This window comes from Eutrigla gurnardus (assembly GCF_963514095.1).
Source record: "Eutrigla gurnardus genome assembly, chromosome: 16".
Classification (NCBI taxonomy): Eukaryota; Metazoa; Chordata; class Actinopteri; order Perciformes; family Triglidae; genus Eutrigla; species Eutrigla gurnardus.
In genome coordinates, this window is record NC_139927.1 from 2,366,688 (window position 1) to 2,383,326 (window position 16,639).

A 16,639-nucleotide genomic window follows, 5' to 3' on the forward strand; every position below is an offset into this window, starting at 1 on the left:
TCAGCCAGGAAACGTCTCATTGATATAGCTTTATTCTCTTGTACATTATATATATATATATATATATATATTTATATATATATCATACTAAAATAAACACAAGTTAAAAAAATGAACAAAGAAACTGTACAAAAAATGCATATATACTACATCTTAATTACAGAACAGTCTACTGTCCAAAAAAGGCACTAAATTCTGAAATGGGCAATACAGTAATCTGGAACATAATTAGATCTGCGATTGATACAACAGCATTCAGTCCTCTGTTTCAGAGCTACGTCAGGACGAATGGGTGGAGGTTCTCACCGGGACACGTAGGCCCTTCAGTTAGCACTTCCGCTGCATGGAGGACGCACCACATCGGACGGGGAAACCTGATCCGGATCAGAACGTCTTTAAAAGATCAGTTTTCTCTCGGGGGGGCAGGGAACCTTCGAGCACCTGAGGGTTCGTTTCTCCCGTTTCCGTGTCGAGCTTCAAACGCCACATTAAAAAATACTGCTGGATTAAAAAACTTTACAACTTTTACTAATTGGGCCGCGAACATCTCTGAAACACGAAGGCAATTCCTTTTAAAGGTGTCTTTAAAGTGAGAGAATAATCTCTAAATGCACCGTTTTCTTTTTTCCGATCCCTCACACGACTCATTTCAGGAAATCTAACGTACGTTAATGTTTGTGGGGAGAGAACGTCGCACCAAACTCCAAAAAAACCTTTAATAGGAGACGAAAGGCTTCCTGCTTTAGTTGAGCTCAAATTAAAAGTTTTAACCCTTTTAGATAAAATCTGCATCATACGTTCACCTATTCAACAATATAAGCAAAAAAATGGCAACAAAAATCTCTTTTATATCGAAATCTAATATATTTTCCTTGCTAGAAGCAGAAGTAGCATGTTAGCAGCTAGCTAATGTTCTAATCAACCTTAGCAACATTAGCATGTTAGCAGTTTAACTAGCTAACATTCAAACACCACTGATCAATATTAGCATGTTAGCAGCATTCCTACGGTAGTATCCTCTCTGTGATGTCACACGTCTCCAGTGAGAGAGGAGGGTTTAAAATGCTACATTTCTCTATGGAGTTTGGTGTGGCGTTATTTCAGAACGTCAAATAATATATCGGATATTTGCCTTTTTGTTCTTTTTTTACAGCAAGGCTGGGGGGGGGGGGGGGCGCATCAACAGCAATTCTTACGTGAAATAAGGTGCATTATTTTTCATCTTCCACCAAAACAGCTCATCAGCTGGGACACAAACAGGGGAGACTGTTGTTCACTCAAAATCAGAGATGAAGGAAATCAAAATGGTCTCAATGATACAACGGTGTGTCGGGTCACTGTAGGAGAAAAACAGAGTCGGGGGGCAATATTCAGAGATCGCAAATATACTACTTTATAAAGTAGTAAAAAAAAACTTGTTTTCAGAGGCAAACATCCGGTCAAGCAACATGTTTTACTTCCTCTATGACAACAAGTGAAAGCTACCGCTAGCATGTTAGCCCAACCACCAGATCAATAAACACCCATAAGATGACATGTCCTCATATAAATGAACAATAAGCAACAACATCACCCTAAGGACCTTAACTAGGCGTTGTCACATGTTGGATTCATTACAAACAAACATACAGTCGCTTGTTAGCGTCGGAATAAACTAGCAAATTTGCCACTTCCTTTCTCTGAATACCGCCCCCCTCTCTTGGCTCCGTTTTATTTTTATTTTTTTCCCTACTGTTGCCCTGACACACCATCGTACAATGATATTGTGAGAAAAAAAAGCATGATTAATTTAACAATAAAAGCATGTTTCATTTCAAAACATATGTCACTTTTCTTTTGTACATTACCATAAAAAAAAAAGAGTATAAATACATATTGTTTTGAATCCGTCCACCCTTTTTGTTTTTGAAGCAGTTCCCCGTTCAGCTTCGTACACACAGATGCAATAGATTTAAATAGAGCTTTACTTAGACTGGAGTCCAGGACCCGGGAGCCCCCCTACAGAGCAGGATCCAGATGATTTAAAAAAAAAAAAAAAAACATCCTTCACCAGGAGTTACATGACGGTTTTCTTCTTCTTCTCCAAAACAAATCACTAAGGCGGGGCTTCCCTTTGAAACAAAAGTGATGTTTAATAAATTAACCTTCCTGCTGACGGTCAGACGAGAAGAATGATACCACTCAAGCCTATATGCTGAACACCAGGCGTACCTTAGCGTAGCTTAGCATAGAGACAGGAAGCCAGAGGAACCAGCTAGCGTGGCTCTGGCCTACAATTAAAAATAACTTTCAGCTAGAACCACAAAATCTCACCAGTTAGCATATTTTATCTCCTGCAAGCGTATTTAAAAAAGGAAGCCACATCTCCGATTAGCCATTAGTGTCGGCACGCAACCATCTAAAACCACGACTTTTATTTTTAAATTACATTTTACATTATGGCTTTAATAAGAGGAAATATAACGGGTTAATTTGAGCTTTTCGGTGAGGTGCTAGCAGGCAGATTTCCAGTCTTCATGCTAAGCTAAGCTAACCATCAGACATCATGAAGATCTTTGCTCAAAGACGTTTTTGGAAAAAAAGCTCCACTCAACAAGATTATTATAATTAAGATTAATTACACTCACGTCATAAAAGAGGGGAACGCCGGCTACCGATCCACGCCACGATCTAATAATCATTGGATTTATTTAATCACGCCGGTGGAGTCGTCTTCAGACTTCACCCTATCTTCCAACATCAGCACTTTACATTTCGTAGCTTCCGTTCAAAAGTGGCGCTTTTAGCGTTTGAGGCGATGTCGCTGAAATAAAACGGGTTGCTTTCGTCTAATTTGACACCACTAATATAAAAAAGCACATTCTTTAGGCGAGGATAAAGAGGCAGCGTCACAAAACAAGTACAGAGCTTTCTGGGTATTTTTAATCGTACGTCTGGCTGCTAATACCGATCATTACTGAACACGCCTTCGCTTTCTCCTCCGAGCATCTTTTCCTTTGGCATGAATGATATTAAAAAAAGACAGAAATCCCCTTATTAGATAGCTTAAGTTTGATTATCACATGAAACTGATTCTCGTAGCCTGGAGTTCGTAACGATAAATACCAACATGATTGTATATCCAGTCGTTGTCTGGGGTTAAACAACAACATCTGCTGCCGTCGGACAGAAACCTTCACATTTATTTACCCTTAAACCGCTCCTCGTCGTCGGGGAACCTGCAGAAAAGTAAAGGGTGAGTTGTTAAGGCGAGCCTCCGGAGGTTGGGCCTACTTCTCTATCCAGCAGCAGGTCTTACTGGAGGAACGACTGAGGAACCAGAACAGTGAGTGGAAGCTTCCTGTCTGCTGATGTTGTTATTATTGTTATGAGTCTGCTTTGTGAGGATGCTTCCAGAGAGGCAGAGGAGGAGCGTCCTCCGACGAGGGTTCTGAGGAGTATGCAGGTAGGTAAGTGTGACTGAGAACCATATATATTATATATACAGTACACGTTATTAATCTGAGGTGATAGACTGGGTCGGCTCAGACCACCAGGCTGGGGGGGGGGAGGTATACCTGTGAGGAGCAGAGGGGGTGAAGGCCTGGACGGCCTCCGTCTGTCCGTGGAACGCCGGCGTCGAGGTCAGAGGACGTGTGGTGACCCGTTTCCACCAGCTGGGTCCATATAGGGGGTGAGGTGGGGGGGGGAGTACTGTTTCCACGGTCAGGGAAGTGGAGAGGGGGGGGGCGTTTACTAAGCTGTATTATTTTGGTCTCTTTTTTTCTTCTTAAGCTCCCAGTTTCATTTCTTCTTCCCTTTTCCCCTCTTTGTCATCCCCCCCCCCCCCCCCCCCCCGGAGCAGTTCATTCGTCCTCCAGGGACTCGGTCTTGATGTCGTTGGGGACCCCCCCGGTTCTGGACAGGGCCAGGATGGTGTGGTTTACGGCGGCCATCTCCACCGCCAGAGAGATGGGGTCCTGGTGCTCGCTGTGGGCCGCGCTGTCGTCCTGGGGGGGGGGGGTAAAATACATTTAACTAAACGTCAACATGGTTTTCTTCCAGTGGAAATCCTGTATTTGTTCACTTCTAACACGATAACGAGCTAAACAGCCTTTATAACGATATTATCCCGAAATTCTACTTGAAACGTGATAAAATCCTCCATCATCACTAGTGAGTTCACACCAAACACAAAGATTTATTAATCACTTTACTGATTTAGAACTTCGTCTGACTGCAAGACGGAAAAGTTCCCTTTGCTTCTGGTTTGAACGCAGAACACGAGAACTTAACGGGATCTCAACCCACGAATCGCCAATCAGCCTCAATATATTTAAAAGCAGATTATTATTTCATAATTCGTCATCGTCATCCACTCCTATGCTGCAGAAAGACGTCCAATCAGAAGGGTCCTGCATGAGATCAGCCCCCCCCAGCCCAACGGCGTGGTGGCGTGAGGACGTACCTGCGTCGGCGAGGTGGGCTCCAGTCGGTAAAGGCCAAAAGGTCGGCTGAGAGGTCGCTTGTCAAAATAGGGCAGGTCGCACGCCTGGAGGGAAGTTAGAGAAAATCATTCTAAATACTGGATTCTTTCACACAGATTAATTTCATTTTACTTCCAGCAGCCTGAAAGAAGGAAGCCGGCGTTAAACTGGAACTACATCCTCACTTCGTTCCCGTTGGTCACGGGGAAGAGGAGAGCTTAAAGTATCGGTTCCTAACAACATTAAAAGGAAGGGATTGTTCCTTCTGTATCGTCTTCAGGGATCTCTGGAGGGAAAACTAGCAGGTCAAAAGTTGAGGAGGGTTTCCAGCCGACGAGGTCATGGAGTCCCGACATAGACCTCCATTGTGAACGGATGTGGACGTGTAAAATGATTGACTCTGGTTGGACCAGAAACATAAATGAACCAGTAACACCCGTCATGAAGCTGCTGACCTGCTCGGAGAAGTCGTTCCCGTCGATGTCGTCGCTGTTGGAGTGTCCTCCCGGACTCTGGACGTCGATCCCGTGACTCTCCAGGATTGTGGCTTCTTGGAGGAAGAGGATGGATTATTAGATTTACGCTGGATCGCTGCTAACATCCCAGAGAACGTACCAGGAGGCGTACCAGACAGGTGAATCTGCTAAAGTGCTCACATGGTGCAGCTGTGTGTGCATGCAAACTAGTTGATTTGGTTGAAAACGTGTGAATTTGGCTTCTCTGAGTATGAAATGCAACATTTATAACACATGAAAAAAGGTTATACTTTCATTGAATCAACAGTGATTAACATCGTTCTGAAAGATGTTCTCTTTTTTCCATCCTCTAATTGGCATGGAGGTTAATGGGAGTTATGGGAACGCTTCGCCAGAGGTCATTACGGATATTCTGTGATCAGTTAACAATCTTCAAGCTCATTATAGTGACGGGAAAAATTAATTATGATGATGATGAGGATTCAAAGCAAGAACGGATGTTATGATTGCTGCTATTAAAAGGGAATACTAATCAGGTTAACACTGAGGTGTTATGAGGCGTTCAGGGTCCGGGGTTCCAAAGACATTACCAATGTTGGCGCGGCGCTTGATCTCTTTACGGCGGTTGGCGAACCAGTTATACACCTTCAGGGAGGTCACCCTCTCCAGGTCAGACAGCTTCTTACCTGCAGACACATCCACATCTGTAACACACGTCTGATACACACACACACGTCTGATACACTCCATGTTACACACACACACACGTCTGATACACACACACACACACACACACACACACGTCTGATACACACACACACACACACACACACACGTCTGATACACACACACACACACACACACACACACGTCTGATACACACACACACACACACACACACACGTCTGATACACACACACACACACACACACACACACACACACACACACACACACACACACACACGTCTGATACACACACACGCACGCACACACACACACACACACACACACGTCTGATACACACACACACACACACGTCTGATACACACACACACACACACACACACACGTCTGATACACACACACACACACACACACACACACACACACACACACACACACACACACACACACACACGTCTGATACACTCCATGTTACACGCACACACACACACGTCTGATACACGCACACGCACACACACACACACACGTCAGACACACACACACACACACACACACACACACGTCTGATACACACACACACACACACACGTCTGATACACTCCATGTTACACGCACACACACACACACACACACGTCTGATACACTCCATGTTACACGCACACACACACACACACACGTCTGATACACGCACGCACACACACACACACACACACACACACACACACGTCTGATACACTCCATGTTACACGCACACACACACACACACACACACACGCACGTCTGATACACACACACAGACACACGCACGCACACGTCTGATACACACACACACACACGCACGCACGCACACGTCTGATACACTCCATGTTACACGCACACACACACACACACACGTCTGATACACTCCATGTTACACGCACACGCACACACACACACACGTCTGATACACACACACACACAGGTCTGACATGCTCCATGTTATACACACACACACACACACGTCTGATACACACACACACACGCACGCACGCACACGTCTGATACACACACACACGTCTGATACACACACACGCGCGCACACACGTCTGATACACACACACGCGCGCACACACGTCTGATACACACACACACACGTCTGATACACTCCATGTTACACACACACACACACACACGTCTGATACACACACACACACGTCTGACACGCTCCATGTTACCACACACAGGGCCTCCACCTTCTCCAGTCAAATTCAAGCACTTTCCAAGCATTTCCAGGACCATTTCCATGCTTTTCCAGCCCCTTCCAGCTGTGGTAAACTCCATCTTTGTATCAATCCAATGGTCAGTATTCAGTCTACTTATTATGTCACTTGTTCATCACATTAAATGAGATGTTATTGTCCTCTAAACAACCAACATGATGTTTGGAGACAGCTTTTTACAGAAGGACCACAAATGAAAGGAAAACTAATTCCACTAACAGATCCACAGAAATATAATCACCAACTATTTTCATCATCTGTTCATCATCAAAAGTCATTTTTCATAAAGAAATGTCAGAAAATGCTGTTTTCAGTCCCTCAGATATGGAGATCTTCTTTTCTCTGTTCTATCATAGATGTCATCACATACAACACACATTTCAAGACCTTTATTCTAAATCCAAGACCTTTTCAAGTGTTTTCAAGGATTTCCAGCCCCCGTACCGACCCTGATCATACACATTCAGAGTGTGCTATATGAGCTCTACCTGGCTTCTGGATCACAGCGTTGCAGGCGTTGGCGATCTCCTCCCGTTTGGCCTCATCTGGGTACTGGTTGTCGTTGAAGTAGCTATAAATAGAAGCCTGATTAAATTAATTTCTCCACACGAGGACGATGAAAACTGGGGTTGTGTGTGAGTACAAAGCGATCTAATATAGAGGCGGTATGACGAGACGTTTCCTGGACTCCGTGTGGAAATAAGGTTCTTTAATTTCCACTTTAATCTCTTCCCCGCCACTCACCTCTCCATCACAGCCAGGCACTCCTTCCTCCAGGTGAAGCGGCTTCCTCGACGCAGCCGGAAGGTCCCGGGCGCCGTGGCGATGGGGGGCGGGGTTTGCCTCCACTCCATCTCCTCCAGAGGTAACGGAGCCGGCCGCATGTTCAGAGTGGCACCTGGGACGGGGAGGCAGCGGTGAGTTCACAGACCACGCCCACTTCTCTTCACGCCGCGGTTCTGATGAACTGAACTCACGGCAGGAAGTGAGGAAACGCACCACGCCTTTTGCAAAATGTCACAATGCTTTTAGGTTATAAACCCGACTCGTCTTAAATCGTGACCCAGCAGAAAAGAAAGCTCACAAAAAGGTTTAATTTGCACTCAGACGCTCCAGAAAGCAGCTTCGTTACGGCTCAGCATGTCATCAGCAGAACAAATATTTAACTGCTTTAGATAAGATTTTGTGAAAGAGAATCAAATCATCTTAAATAAGATCATTTAAAATGACATTATTTCCAGGTGTCGACGGTGTGATGGTGTCTGATCATCCTGATAACGATTGATCGTGCTCCTCCTACCCGGCGTGGTCTTCTCCAGCGTGTACCAGCGGTAGAAGGCCCTCTTCTTCTGCTCGCTCAGGTCCGAGCCGTGTTGCAGCAGCCAATGGGAGATCCGGCTCTGGCTAATGCCTGGAGAGCAGCGAGACATGGAATTACAACAGAGTGGTTTGCTTCAAAGCTCGGGCACACGACATGGTGGACAACCCTCGATTCAAGACAGACGGGAACTCAAACAGGAGCAGTACATTCTTTTCATAACGTCAACAAAGCCTCTGATTGGACACCCAGCTGTGATGTCATAAAGTCCTGCATGCATTGAACTGAGATTCCGTGTCATAATGCTGATCAGGGAGCAGTTTAAACCTGGCGTGCATGTTACTGGAGGAGTGCTGCTACTGACCGGTAACTTGTGCCACCACGGCCTGAGAGATCCTCCGGTTCCCCAGGAAGGCCTTGATCTCCTCCTTCACCGTGCTGCTGTCCCTCCTGCACAGACGACAACACGTTCAGCCTCAGCAGCAGGACGGGAAGAACCCAGCTGCTGCTTTTACACAGGAACATCCAGGGATCAACCTCACAGCTCAGTGTTAAAGTCGTCTCGGCAGACTTTTCACATTATCCCCATAAAGTCAATTCACCTTGCAGTCCTTTCTCTGTCATTTCGATGGACAGGTTGTAAAACTTCTGTCACAATCTATGAATACCGTCATCTACTTTTTTATTTTTTTATTTTTTATTATAAGACACAGCCAAGGCAGATTTATTTTAGGTCAAGTGGATCGGACCGAGCTGCACCGTTTCTTTGCATTCAAAGCTCCTTGTCCGTTATAGCAAACAGCTTGTGACCGAGGTGAAAATGTTCTTTTTAAAAAGGTTAAACACCAACAATATGTGTTGAAGGAGGAGATGTGATTGGATCATAACATGTTGTGCGTTGTGTAAATAATTACTTCTACTCTTCTTTTAGTTTTTGGACTGAAGATGATGTCAAACGGACCTTCTGCAGATCTTCCATCACATTAAAAAGAACATATGGTAATATCCTGTTATATATTTGTACCTTTTCAAAGGAGAACTAATAATCTGGGGTGCATTTTAACAGCATCATCGGCGTGTTCTTTCCTTCCATGGTCCATCATCAACGTTGCATTCCAGAGGATCACACAGCATTTCAATGAAGCGAGCCAGGACAGTGTTTGACATGTTCCCCAGCATCTCCGTCCTCGGCCGGCGTGCACAGACTTGCAGGAGTGGAGAGGGCGAGTGAACATGCAGTCACACTGTGTTCCCACCCTGCTTCCTGGCCCGGAGCCCAGTCCCTCCCTGACACGTCTCCGCCCACCAGCCCACCGCTGTCTGGGCTCCTCATCCTCATGCAGACTGAACGCCGGTCAAATGTGCAAACCTGCTTGGTGCATTTATATCCGTACTAACAGCGCTGCGTGCTTTCAGCCGGGAGGCATGAACTTCTTTCACAGCGGCCTCCTGTGAACGCCGTCGGCATCCGTCAACATGGAGAAGGCATCACAAAGTCCTGAGTGCGTTTCAGAAATGAAATGCGTCACGTTGACATGGAGCATCAATATCCTCCACACCAGCCGCTCGCGTCGCAGCTAAAATTAGAGTTCAGAAACGCTGCTCGTATCGACACCCGGAGAATCGATGTGGCACAAGATGCTGTACAAGACTGACGAAGAGTGGGAGGAGGAGGAGGAGGAGGAGGAGGAGGAGGAAGGGTGCACAGAGACACTTAAACAGGGGGATTGTTGACACTGCAGCCCTCCCCAGCACGACGGCGGAGTGTCCCGGAGGCAGACAGGACGAGCTTTTGAACGGCGCTCCACTCCTCGGTTCGGGCCAAACAGGAAGTGTGAGTGCAGAGGCAGCGTGAGTGAGCGGGTGGCGGGACGGCGAGGGCAGCGGCGAGGAGCCCCGAGCTGTAGATGTCTATTCTTATACCCCGACTGGTCACACGGGGCAGCTGGGAGGCAGCGAGAGGAGAGGCCTCCTGGGTACAAGTGCTTCGCTGAAGGGGGGGGAGGCGGCTAATATGTGGAGCGCCACGGATTAAACACAGTCACAGCAATAATAAATCATCTTCTGTTCCATCAACAGCATGATGATGATGCATGTTCAACACTGCAGGATGTGAACGTAGGGCTGAGATGTTCAGGAGACGCAGACACTTAACCAAGAAGAGCTACGAGTCAGGAACGCCTGCTAGCCGCTAGGCTAACTACTGGGCTCAAGCCTTGCAGCGATAGGGACGGCCCACATTTCCCATCATGCCGTATCTTGTGAGCTGGCTGTTACATCCACTTTTTGGTCCTTGATGTTTGCACAGGATTCCTACACCTTTTACCAAAGTCAAAGTCAAGCACTTTTCTCTGTTATCATAGATGTCATCACATAAAACACACATTTCAAGCCCTTTATTCTAAATCCAAGCACTTTTCAAAACCTTGAAAACACTGAACTCAAGGCGTTTTTAGAGATCCCACCTGAATCACCCCTCAACGGCTCCTCCTTTCACACGAGAAGGCAGCGTAAAAGGGCTTATGTCTCTAAATGTTAGATTATTCACAAAGTGAAACGTTCTGCTCTGTTCATACGATGGGAGAACGCTGTTGCCTTTGCTTGTATGTGATTTCATGTTGGTGCACGACTGAAGGCTTCTCTTGTTTCTCTCATCAGATGGCATCCGAACCCCTGAAGGCTTATATAATATATATATAATAATTCCCTTTCATGCAATAACATAATTACATGAGCTCAACAATACCGCCTTTCATGTCTGTTATTTCAATATGCCATCACAGGGTGAGCATCTTTATGTAGAACACGCTGTACAGGCTGGATGTACCGCTGATCACCACCGGCATGTGATCCCCGCTGTGCTCATCGCCCCATTGGTCAGTTTTTGTCCTTAAAAAAAAAAAAAGGACTTCTCCAGTTCAACCAGGCAGCACCTTAAAGGGAACTCTCTGTCCACGTTTCCAGCTGCTCATTCCATCAAACCACCGGGTCTGCTTCATAACACGATGGACTTAAAGCAGCTTTTCAGCACGTGTGAAATGCCTCCTCGCAATAATATACAGTTGAATGTAAGAAAAGGACGTCGGACTGAATCTATTTCAAAGAGACAGATTAACTTCCGCTGCCTTAGAAAGTTAACGAACCGTTAAAAACGGTTTCTGTCTGGAAGAAAGGCAGAAAAATCTCCTCAACTTCTGTTTTTAAACTTTGGACCTCAGTTTTATTGCTGGATGAGAAGTTAAGAAAAAAGATCCATGACTAACTCCGTCTCCGAATGAAGATCATGTGATATAATCAAAAGAACTAAATGATCTTTAGGGTGAGACGGTTTTCCTGCTGTTTCCAAGGTCAGAACAGACTCTGAACCTCGGTTTTTTTAAATATACAATGCCCATCGTACTGTACCAAATATATAGATAGGATACGATTCCATTTTTTAATTGTTGGACTTGAACGCTGCACACAGGACACATCGTATAACTGCCTCCATGACAGCAACATGTAAACACAGCAACATGGACACACTGATGACATCACGAACACAGTAGTGAGTACCAGCAGCAGCTGAGATCCAACCACTAACACGAAGACGTTTGAGTGAACGAAGGCCATTTCCCCTCTTCCATCACCACGACCTCCTGACGGTACGTATTCTAGGCACCAAACTAAAGTTGGACAACTGTGAGTGGAAAGTTTCCCCAAACAAACTTTTAGAGCTCTCGTTGCCACGGTTACGACTCACCTCATCAGCTCCTCCACCTTGTCGTCGATGTCCAGGTCCTCTTCTGTGGCTTCAAACCCGAACGCCCGTGCCGCGGCCGCGCTGTTCACCGGATATCTGGGAGGAGACAGCTTCCCGTTGGGCGTGGCGGCGAGGCTGTCCCGGCCGTTCTGCGTCAGCGCCACCAGTGAGACCGGCGAGGGCAAGATGGCGGAAGGCGGCGGCGGGCCTGGAGGCGGGGAGGTGTTGTAGCTGTTGCTGGGAGACGGCGAGAGTCCCCCTCCGCTGCTGAACTGCGTCTGCGTGGCGGTGGAGATTTTGGACGTGGTGGAAGAGGAGGCAGAGGCAGAGGCGGCGGCCGCTGTGTGTTCGCCGGCGCCGGCCTCGCCACCGTTGCACGTCACGGAAGAGGTGGTGGTTGCCGAGGCAGAGTTATTGTTGAACGACGTGGTCGCGTTCGAGGCAGAGTTGTTGGTGCAGTTGTTGGCCCCGCCCACTCCGTAGCAGGACGAGGATGAGGAGGAGGAGGAGGTGCGGCGGCCAAACTTGTCCCCGTGCTCCCGGTCCAGCCGGTCCAGGGTGTCGAGCGCGTGCAGGATCTCCGGCTTGCTCATGCCGGTGCGACGCAGCCGCTGCAGCAGATCTATCTGCTCAATAGTGAAGCGCGGCTCCTCGCTGAAGTCAGACATCCTGCTGCTGGATGAGAGAGACAGACAGGTGGTGAGACAGGAGGAGGAGGGGGGGGGGGCAGGAAACGCAGGGGGAAGTTGAGGAAGGCAAGTAAGTGGAGGTTCAAGAGCTGGTGGAGGAGGAGAAAGAGATGGAGGAAAGGAGGCGCAAGCAGGAAGAAATGAGACGGATGAAGGGATGCTGGAGGCAACGAGAGGATTAAGTCGGAAAGAGTCAAAAAGAAAACGCAGACTGGAAGAAAAAAAACTGAGAATGATGGGAAAGGAGGAGGGAGGCGGAGAAAGGTAGAGGAGGAGAGCTGGGGGGGGGGACTGCAAGAAGAAAATAAAGAGGCAGCAAATCAGAAAGAAAGGAAGAGCGAGAGATGGTGTGAAAGGAAAAGGGAGGGAGGGGCAGGGCATAAAAATCAGCTATTTTTGGGAACCAGCCGGCAACACGCAGAGTGCCGGAGTCACCTTGACAGCTGATGCTATCTTAACATTCTGACTGCCGTTCTTTAAGAGCTCCAGCACATCGCCGGCTCTGCACACCACCCACGCCGTATGTTTTTCATAAGCAATTTGCTGCACTCAAAATCAATGCAACTGGAATCAGACTGCGGCAGATTTTCCATCTTCTGTGCCAGCCCCCGACCTATGCTGATATGATAAACGCTTCGGAAAAAGGGGTCACTGGCATCTTTTTCCATTCTTCTACATGTGTGTTGGTCCACGCTGTGCAGAGGACAGACAGGAAAGAAGAAGAAACACTGACTGGAGTGCATCTGCTGTGTTTTTAAGTTACCGTGAAGGAAACTTAACACGAGCCTTTAGGACAGGGGGGTCCAGTCTGATCCATGAAGGGCCGGTGTGGGTCCAGGTGTTTGTTTTAGCCCAGCACTACCTCACCTGATCCACCTCATCAAGGTCTTGATTGAAGACCAGGCTCGTTAATGAGTTGAATCAGGTGTCTGAGTGCTGGACTGAAATAAAAGCCGGCCCCTCCTGGATAAGACTGAAACCCTTGAGGGTGGCGTGGCAGCGCTGGAGAACATGGACTAGTCTCCCGAGGTGAACCTGAGACCTGGTAAAGGGTCTAGAGCTGGTAGATCATTGTCACCCTGCAGAGACCGGTCACATCACACCCCAGTTAGAATCTGTCACGCCGGTTATTGGACTCAAATTGTTAACATGCAAGTGGCCCGAGGAGGTTTGTGGCCCGGTGCATATGAAATCATTAGCCACCCTGATCAGGTATTTACAGAGTTAACCATTCAAGTGGGTTTAACTGGTTTAACAGGGTACTGGTTTCCTGCAGGTCAGGGTCTGATGCTACTTCTACTATAAGTCATCACTTTATGATCACATACATGATGGCTAAAAACCTCACAATAGAAAAAAGGTTAATTATTATCTTTATTTTTGTGCAAAAAACAACAAAAGCTTTCTTCCCTAAAAAACGTGACGGTGCACGAGGTGGTCCCGGAGTTACACCCGAATCTGGTCTTACTTTTCCCCCACAAATCCTCCCCACCCGGACTGGAGTTGGGAGGGGTTGGGGGGCACCATGTGTTTTTGTTTTGCCGACTCCGGGGCCCTGCAGCGCCGCAGGAGAGCCGCGGGCTGATGCCAGCTTTCACGCCCTTCTGCCCGCGGAGCTAACGGGCGTTAGCGGACGTTCCCGCGGGCAAACGAGAGGGGGGGGGGGGCAAACCCCGGTGTAGCGTTCCGTTAAAGTCCGCCGTGACGCTGAATCCCCCCCCCCCCGCGGCAAACACACACCAGAAGAGGACGGCTGGCGAACTTCACACGAGCTAGTCTCGGTAGCACCGCGGCTGATTAGCATGACGTGCTAGCCGTGCCAGCGCTGACACTTAGCTGACGTTAGCCGCCGCCGTCTGATATTAATAACATCACTTTCGGGGATTGGAGATCGCGGACTCACCTCGGTTTCAAATCCTCCACTGGACCATTTAACTCCGTCACCCCGAAGCAAAGAGAGAGACCCGCTGCGTCCGTTAACCGAGGCGATGTGGTTCCGGTGCCCCGTCCGACCCCCTTCCCTCAAGGATTTCTAATCAGAGGCGAATTATTCGCCTCTCCGCTTTGTCTGTCTGACAACAGCCATATTGACAACTAACACCTCCGAGAGGCTCCGAGGGAACTGTAGTTCTGCTCTCGCGGAGGCCTCCTGTCGCGGGCGGCGGTCTTTACTCCCAAGAACTACAAATCCCTGAGAGGAGCGCGGGGAAGGGAGGGGGAGCTGACGGCTCGCGGATCCAACAGTTGTCACAAAAGGCGATGCAGTTTTTAATGTGAGCCGCTAAACGGCGCGAAAACGCCGCCTGGCTCAAAGGCCACCGGGCAGCAGTAATAGATTACACGTGTAACCGCGTTACACTTTAAACTTTTTAAACGTTAAATGTATTTATTTATTTTTTTTTGGGGGGGGGGGGGGGAGTTGTTTTGAAGTCGAGCTGTATTTCCCCAGCATGGAGCTAGCCGCAGTTTTTAGCGAGTTTAGTTGGAAATGAATCCACAAACAAAACAATTAGAATATTTTTTACATTTTGAATGTAGGCTACATCTCAAACCCAAATGTGATTTAAAGAAATTAAATTTCACAATGAATTCGCCCCAAAAACCTATTCACATGTTACTAAACACATTTTGTATAATTACCCAAAAACATTCAAAAGTGGGCGGGGAAATATTCAGAGAAAAGACAGATTTTTTTGAGAAAATTTTATTTTTTAGAGATTTAAGTACTACTTTTCTATAATGGTCCCACTTTACAGCAATGTCTCCAAATATCTGGACTCTGATGATAATCTGGGCAGCGTTTCCTTGTTGCTAAATCTGATTGAAAAGTAGGCTATAAATTATGAGGTCAAGTTAGGTTTTTTTCTCACAAATTTATGACTTTATAATCTCAGAGATTATTCCTCATAAATGTGAGTTTTTTTCTTGTATTTATGCATTATGTCACTGAGTTTTAAAGTGGGCAAAAACATTGTTTATTCAAGGACTTTTACATATTTTTTAGTGTAAGGAAAACATCCGTACTACACATTTTGTTTTGTTTTACAATTTTCCTATTTGTAAAATGTCAGAAAACGTGTAATATTGTATCAATGGTACTCTCTTAATGTTGGTAATCAGCTGAGATTTCATGGTGATATCTATTAGTTAAATGTTTGCCATATTCCCCTGCCGTGTCTCTCCCATTAGCTCAAATAAAAGCTCTCTTTGAAACTAACAGGAGGGAGAACGTATTTAGCATCAGTTTAAAACTGTCTAATGCGTAGTTTGATCCAGAGGTCGTGCTGTGAGAATCCGAGCGGGGCAAAGGAAATCACAAGAGCTCTGCTCTCTGTTAACAGTCGGGGAGCTTTTGAACTTAATCAGCCACAGTGGAGGTGTTAAGCAGAAACATTTGTACTGCACAATAGAATATGATGAATATTAATGCTGTTAAAGCAGCTGTCTATGACCCAACAGTCATGAATAATGCATAATGGACTCATCACATCATAGAAGGTGCTCTATGAGGCCCATTAAAGCTTCTGCTGAGATTGAAGCACCACAGATTTAGTAAATGTTATCTGGAGAGCAGCACTCACACCTCCCACATGACAACTGGTGTCTAAAAAAATCATTTTGGAGAATAAATTAGTTGGCTTGTTCCAGACGGCAACCTCCAGTTATGAACAGTGAAGCCAATGTTAAAGGTCCTTAAACTGTCATTCTCTCTGCTGGCCACCAGGGGGCGACTCCTCTCTGGTTGTATAGAAGTCTATGAGAAAATGGTCCTACTTCTCTCTGCTGGCCACCAGGGGGCGACTCCTCTCTGGTTGTATAGAAGTCTATGAGAAAATGGTCCTACCTCTCTCTGCTGGCCACCAGGGGGCGACTCCTCTCTGGTTGTATAGAAGTCTATGAGAAAATGGTCCTACTTCTCTCTGCTGGCCACCAGGGGGCGACTCCTCTCTGGTTGTATAGAAGTCTATGAGAAAATGGTCCTACTTCTCTCTGCTGGCCACCA

At 46.8% G+C, this 16,639-nt stretch overlaps 1 protein-coding gene across 4 annotated transcripts; it reads right to left on the reverse strand.

The window, feature by feature from the left end:
- Nucleotides 1-16: 16 nt before the first annotated feature.
- Nucleotides 17-14,717, reverse strand: LOC311027270 (homeobox-containing protein 1-like). 4 transcript variants are annotated; one of them, XR_014598587.1, is made up of 11 exons: nucleotides 14,540-14,717; nucleotides 11,948-12,622; nucleotides 8,570-8,655; nucleotides 8,188-8,298; nucleotides 7,632-7,785; nucleotides 7,376-7,458; nucleotides 5,533-5,628; nucleotides 4,922-5,016; nucleotides 4,448-4,531; nucleotides 3,558-3,989; nucleotides 17-3,430 (listed from the first exon to the last, which is right to left on the reverse strand). XR_014598587.1 is itself a non-coding variant. In XM_084031204.1 (10 exons), the coding sequence occupies exons 2-10, from the start codon at nucleotides 12,613-12,615 to the stop codon at nucleotides 3,846-3,848; spliced, it is 1,521 nt and encodes a 506-aa protein (XP_083887330.1). In that variant the 5' UTR covers nucleotides 12,616-12,619; nucleotides 14,540-14,717; the 3' UTR covers nucleotides 17-3,845. The 4 variants fall into 4 exon arrangements, 3 of the variants coding, with proteins under 3 accessions (XP_083887330.1, XP_083887331.1, XP_083887329.1); XM_084031204.1 differs by having other exon boundaries at nucleotides 17-3,989; nucleotides 11,948-12,619; XM_084031205.1 differs by having other exon boundaries at nucleotides 17-3,989; nucleotides 4,922-5,013.
- Between the last annotated feature and the right edge of the window lie 1,922 nt (nucleotides 14,718-16,639).

Coding starts and splice junctions, on each gene's coding strand:
- LOC311027270 (XM_084031204.1), bottom strand. CDS start 12,615: ATGTCTGACTTCAGCGAGGAGCCGCGCTTCACTATTGAGCAGATAGAT. Junction 8,656..11,947: donor AAGGTGGAGGAGCTGATGAG/GTGAGTCGTAAC, acceptor TCGTCTGTGCAG/GAGGGACAGCAGCACGGTGA. Junction 7,786..8,187: donor GCTGGAGAAGACCACGCCGG/GTAGGAGGAGCA, acceptor TCCCCGTCCCAG/GTGCCACTCTGAACATGCGG.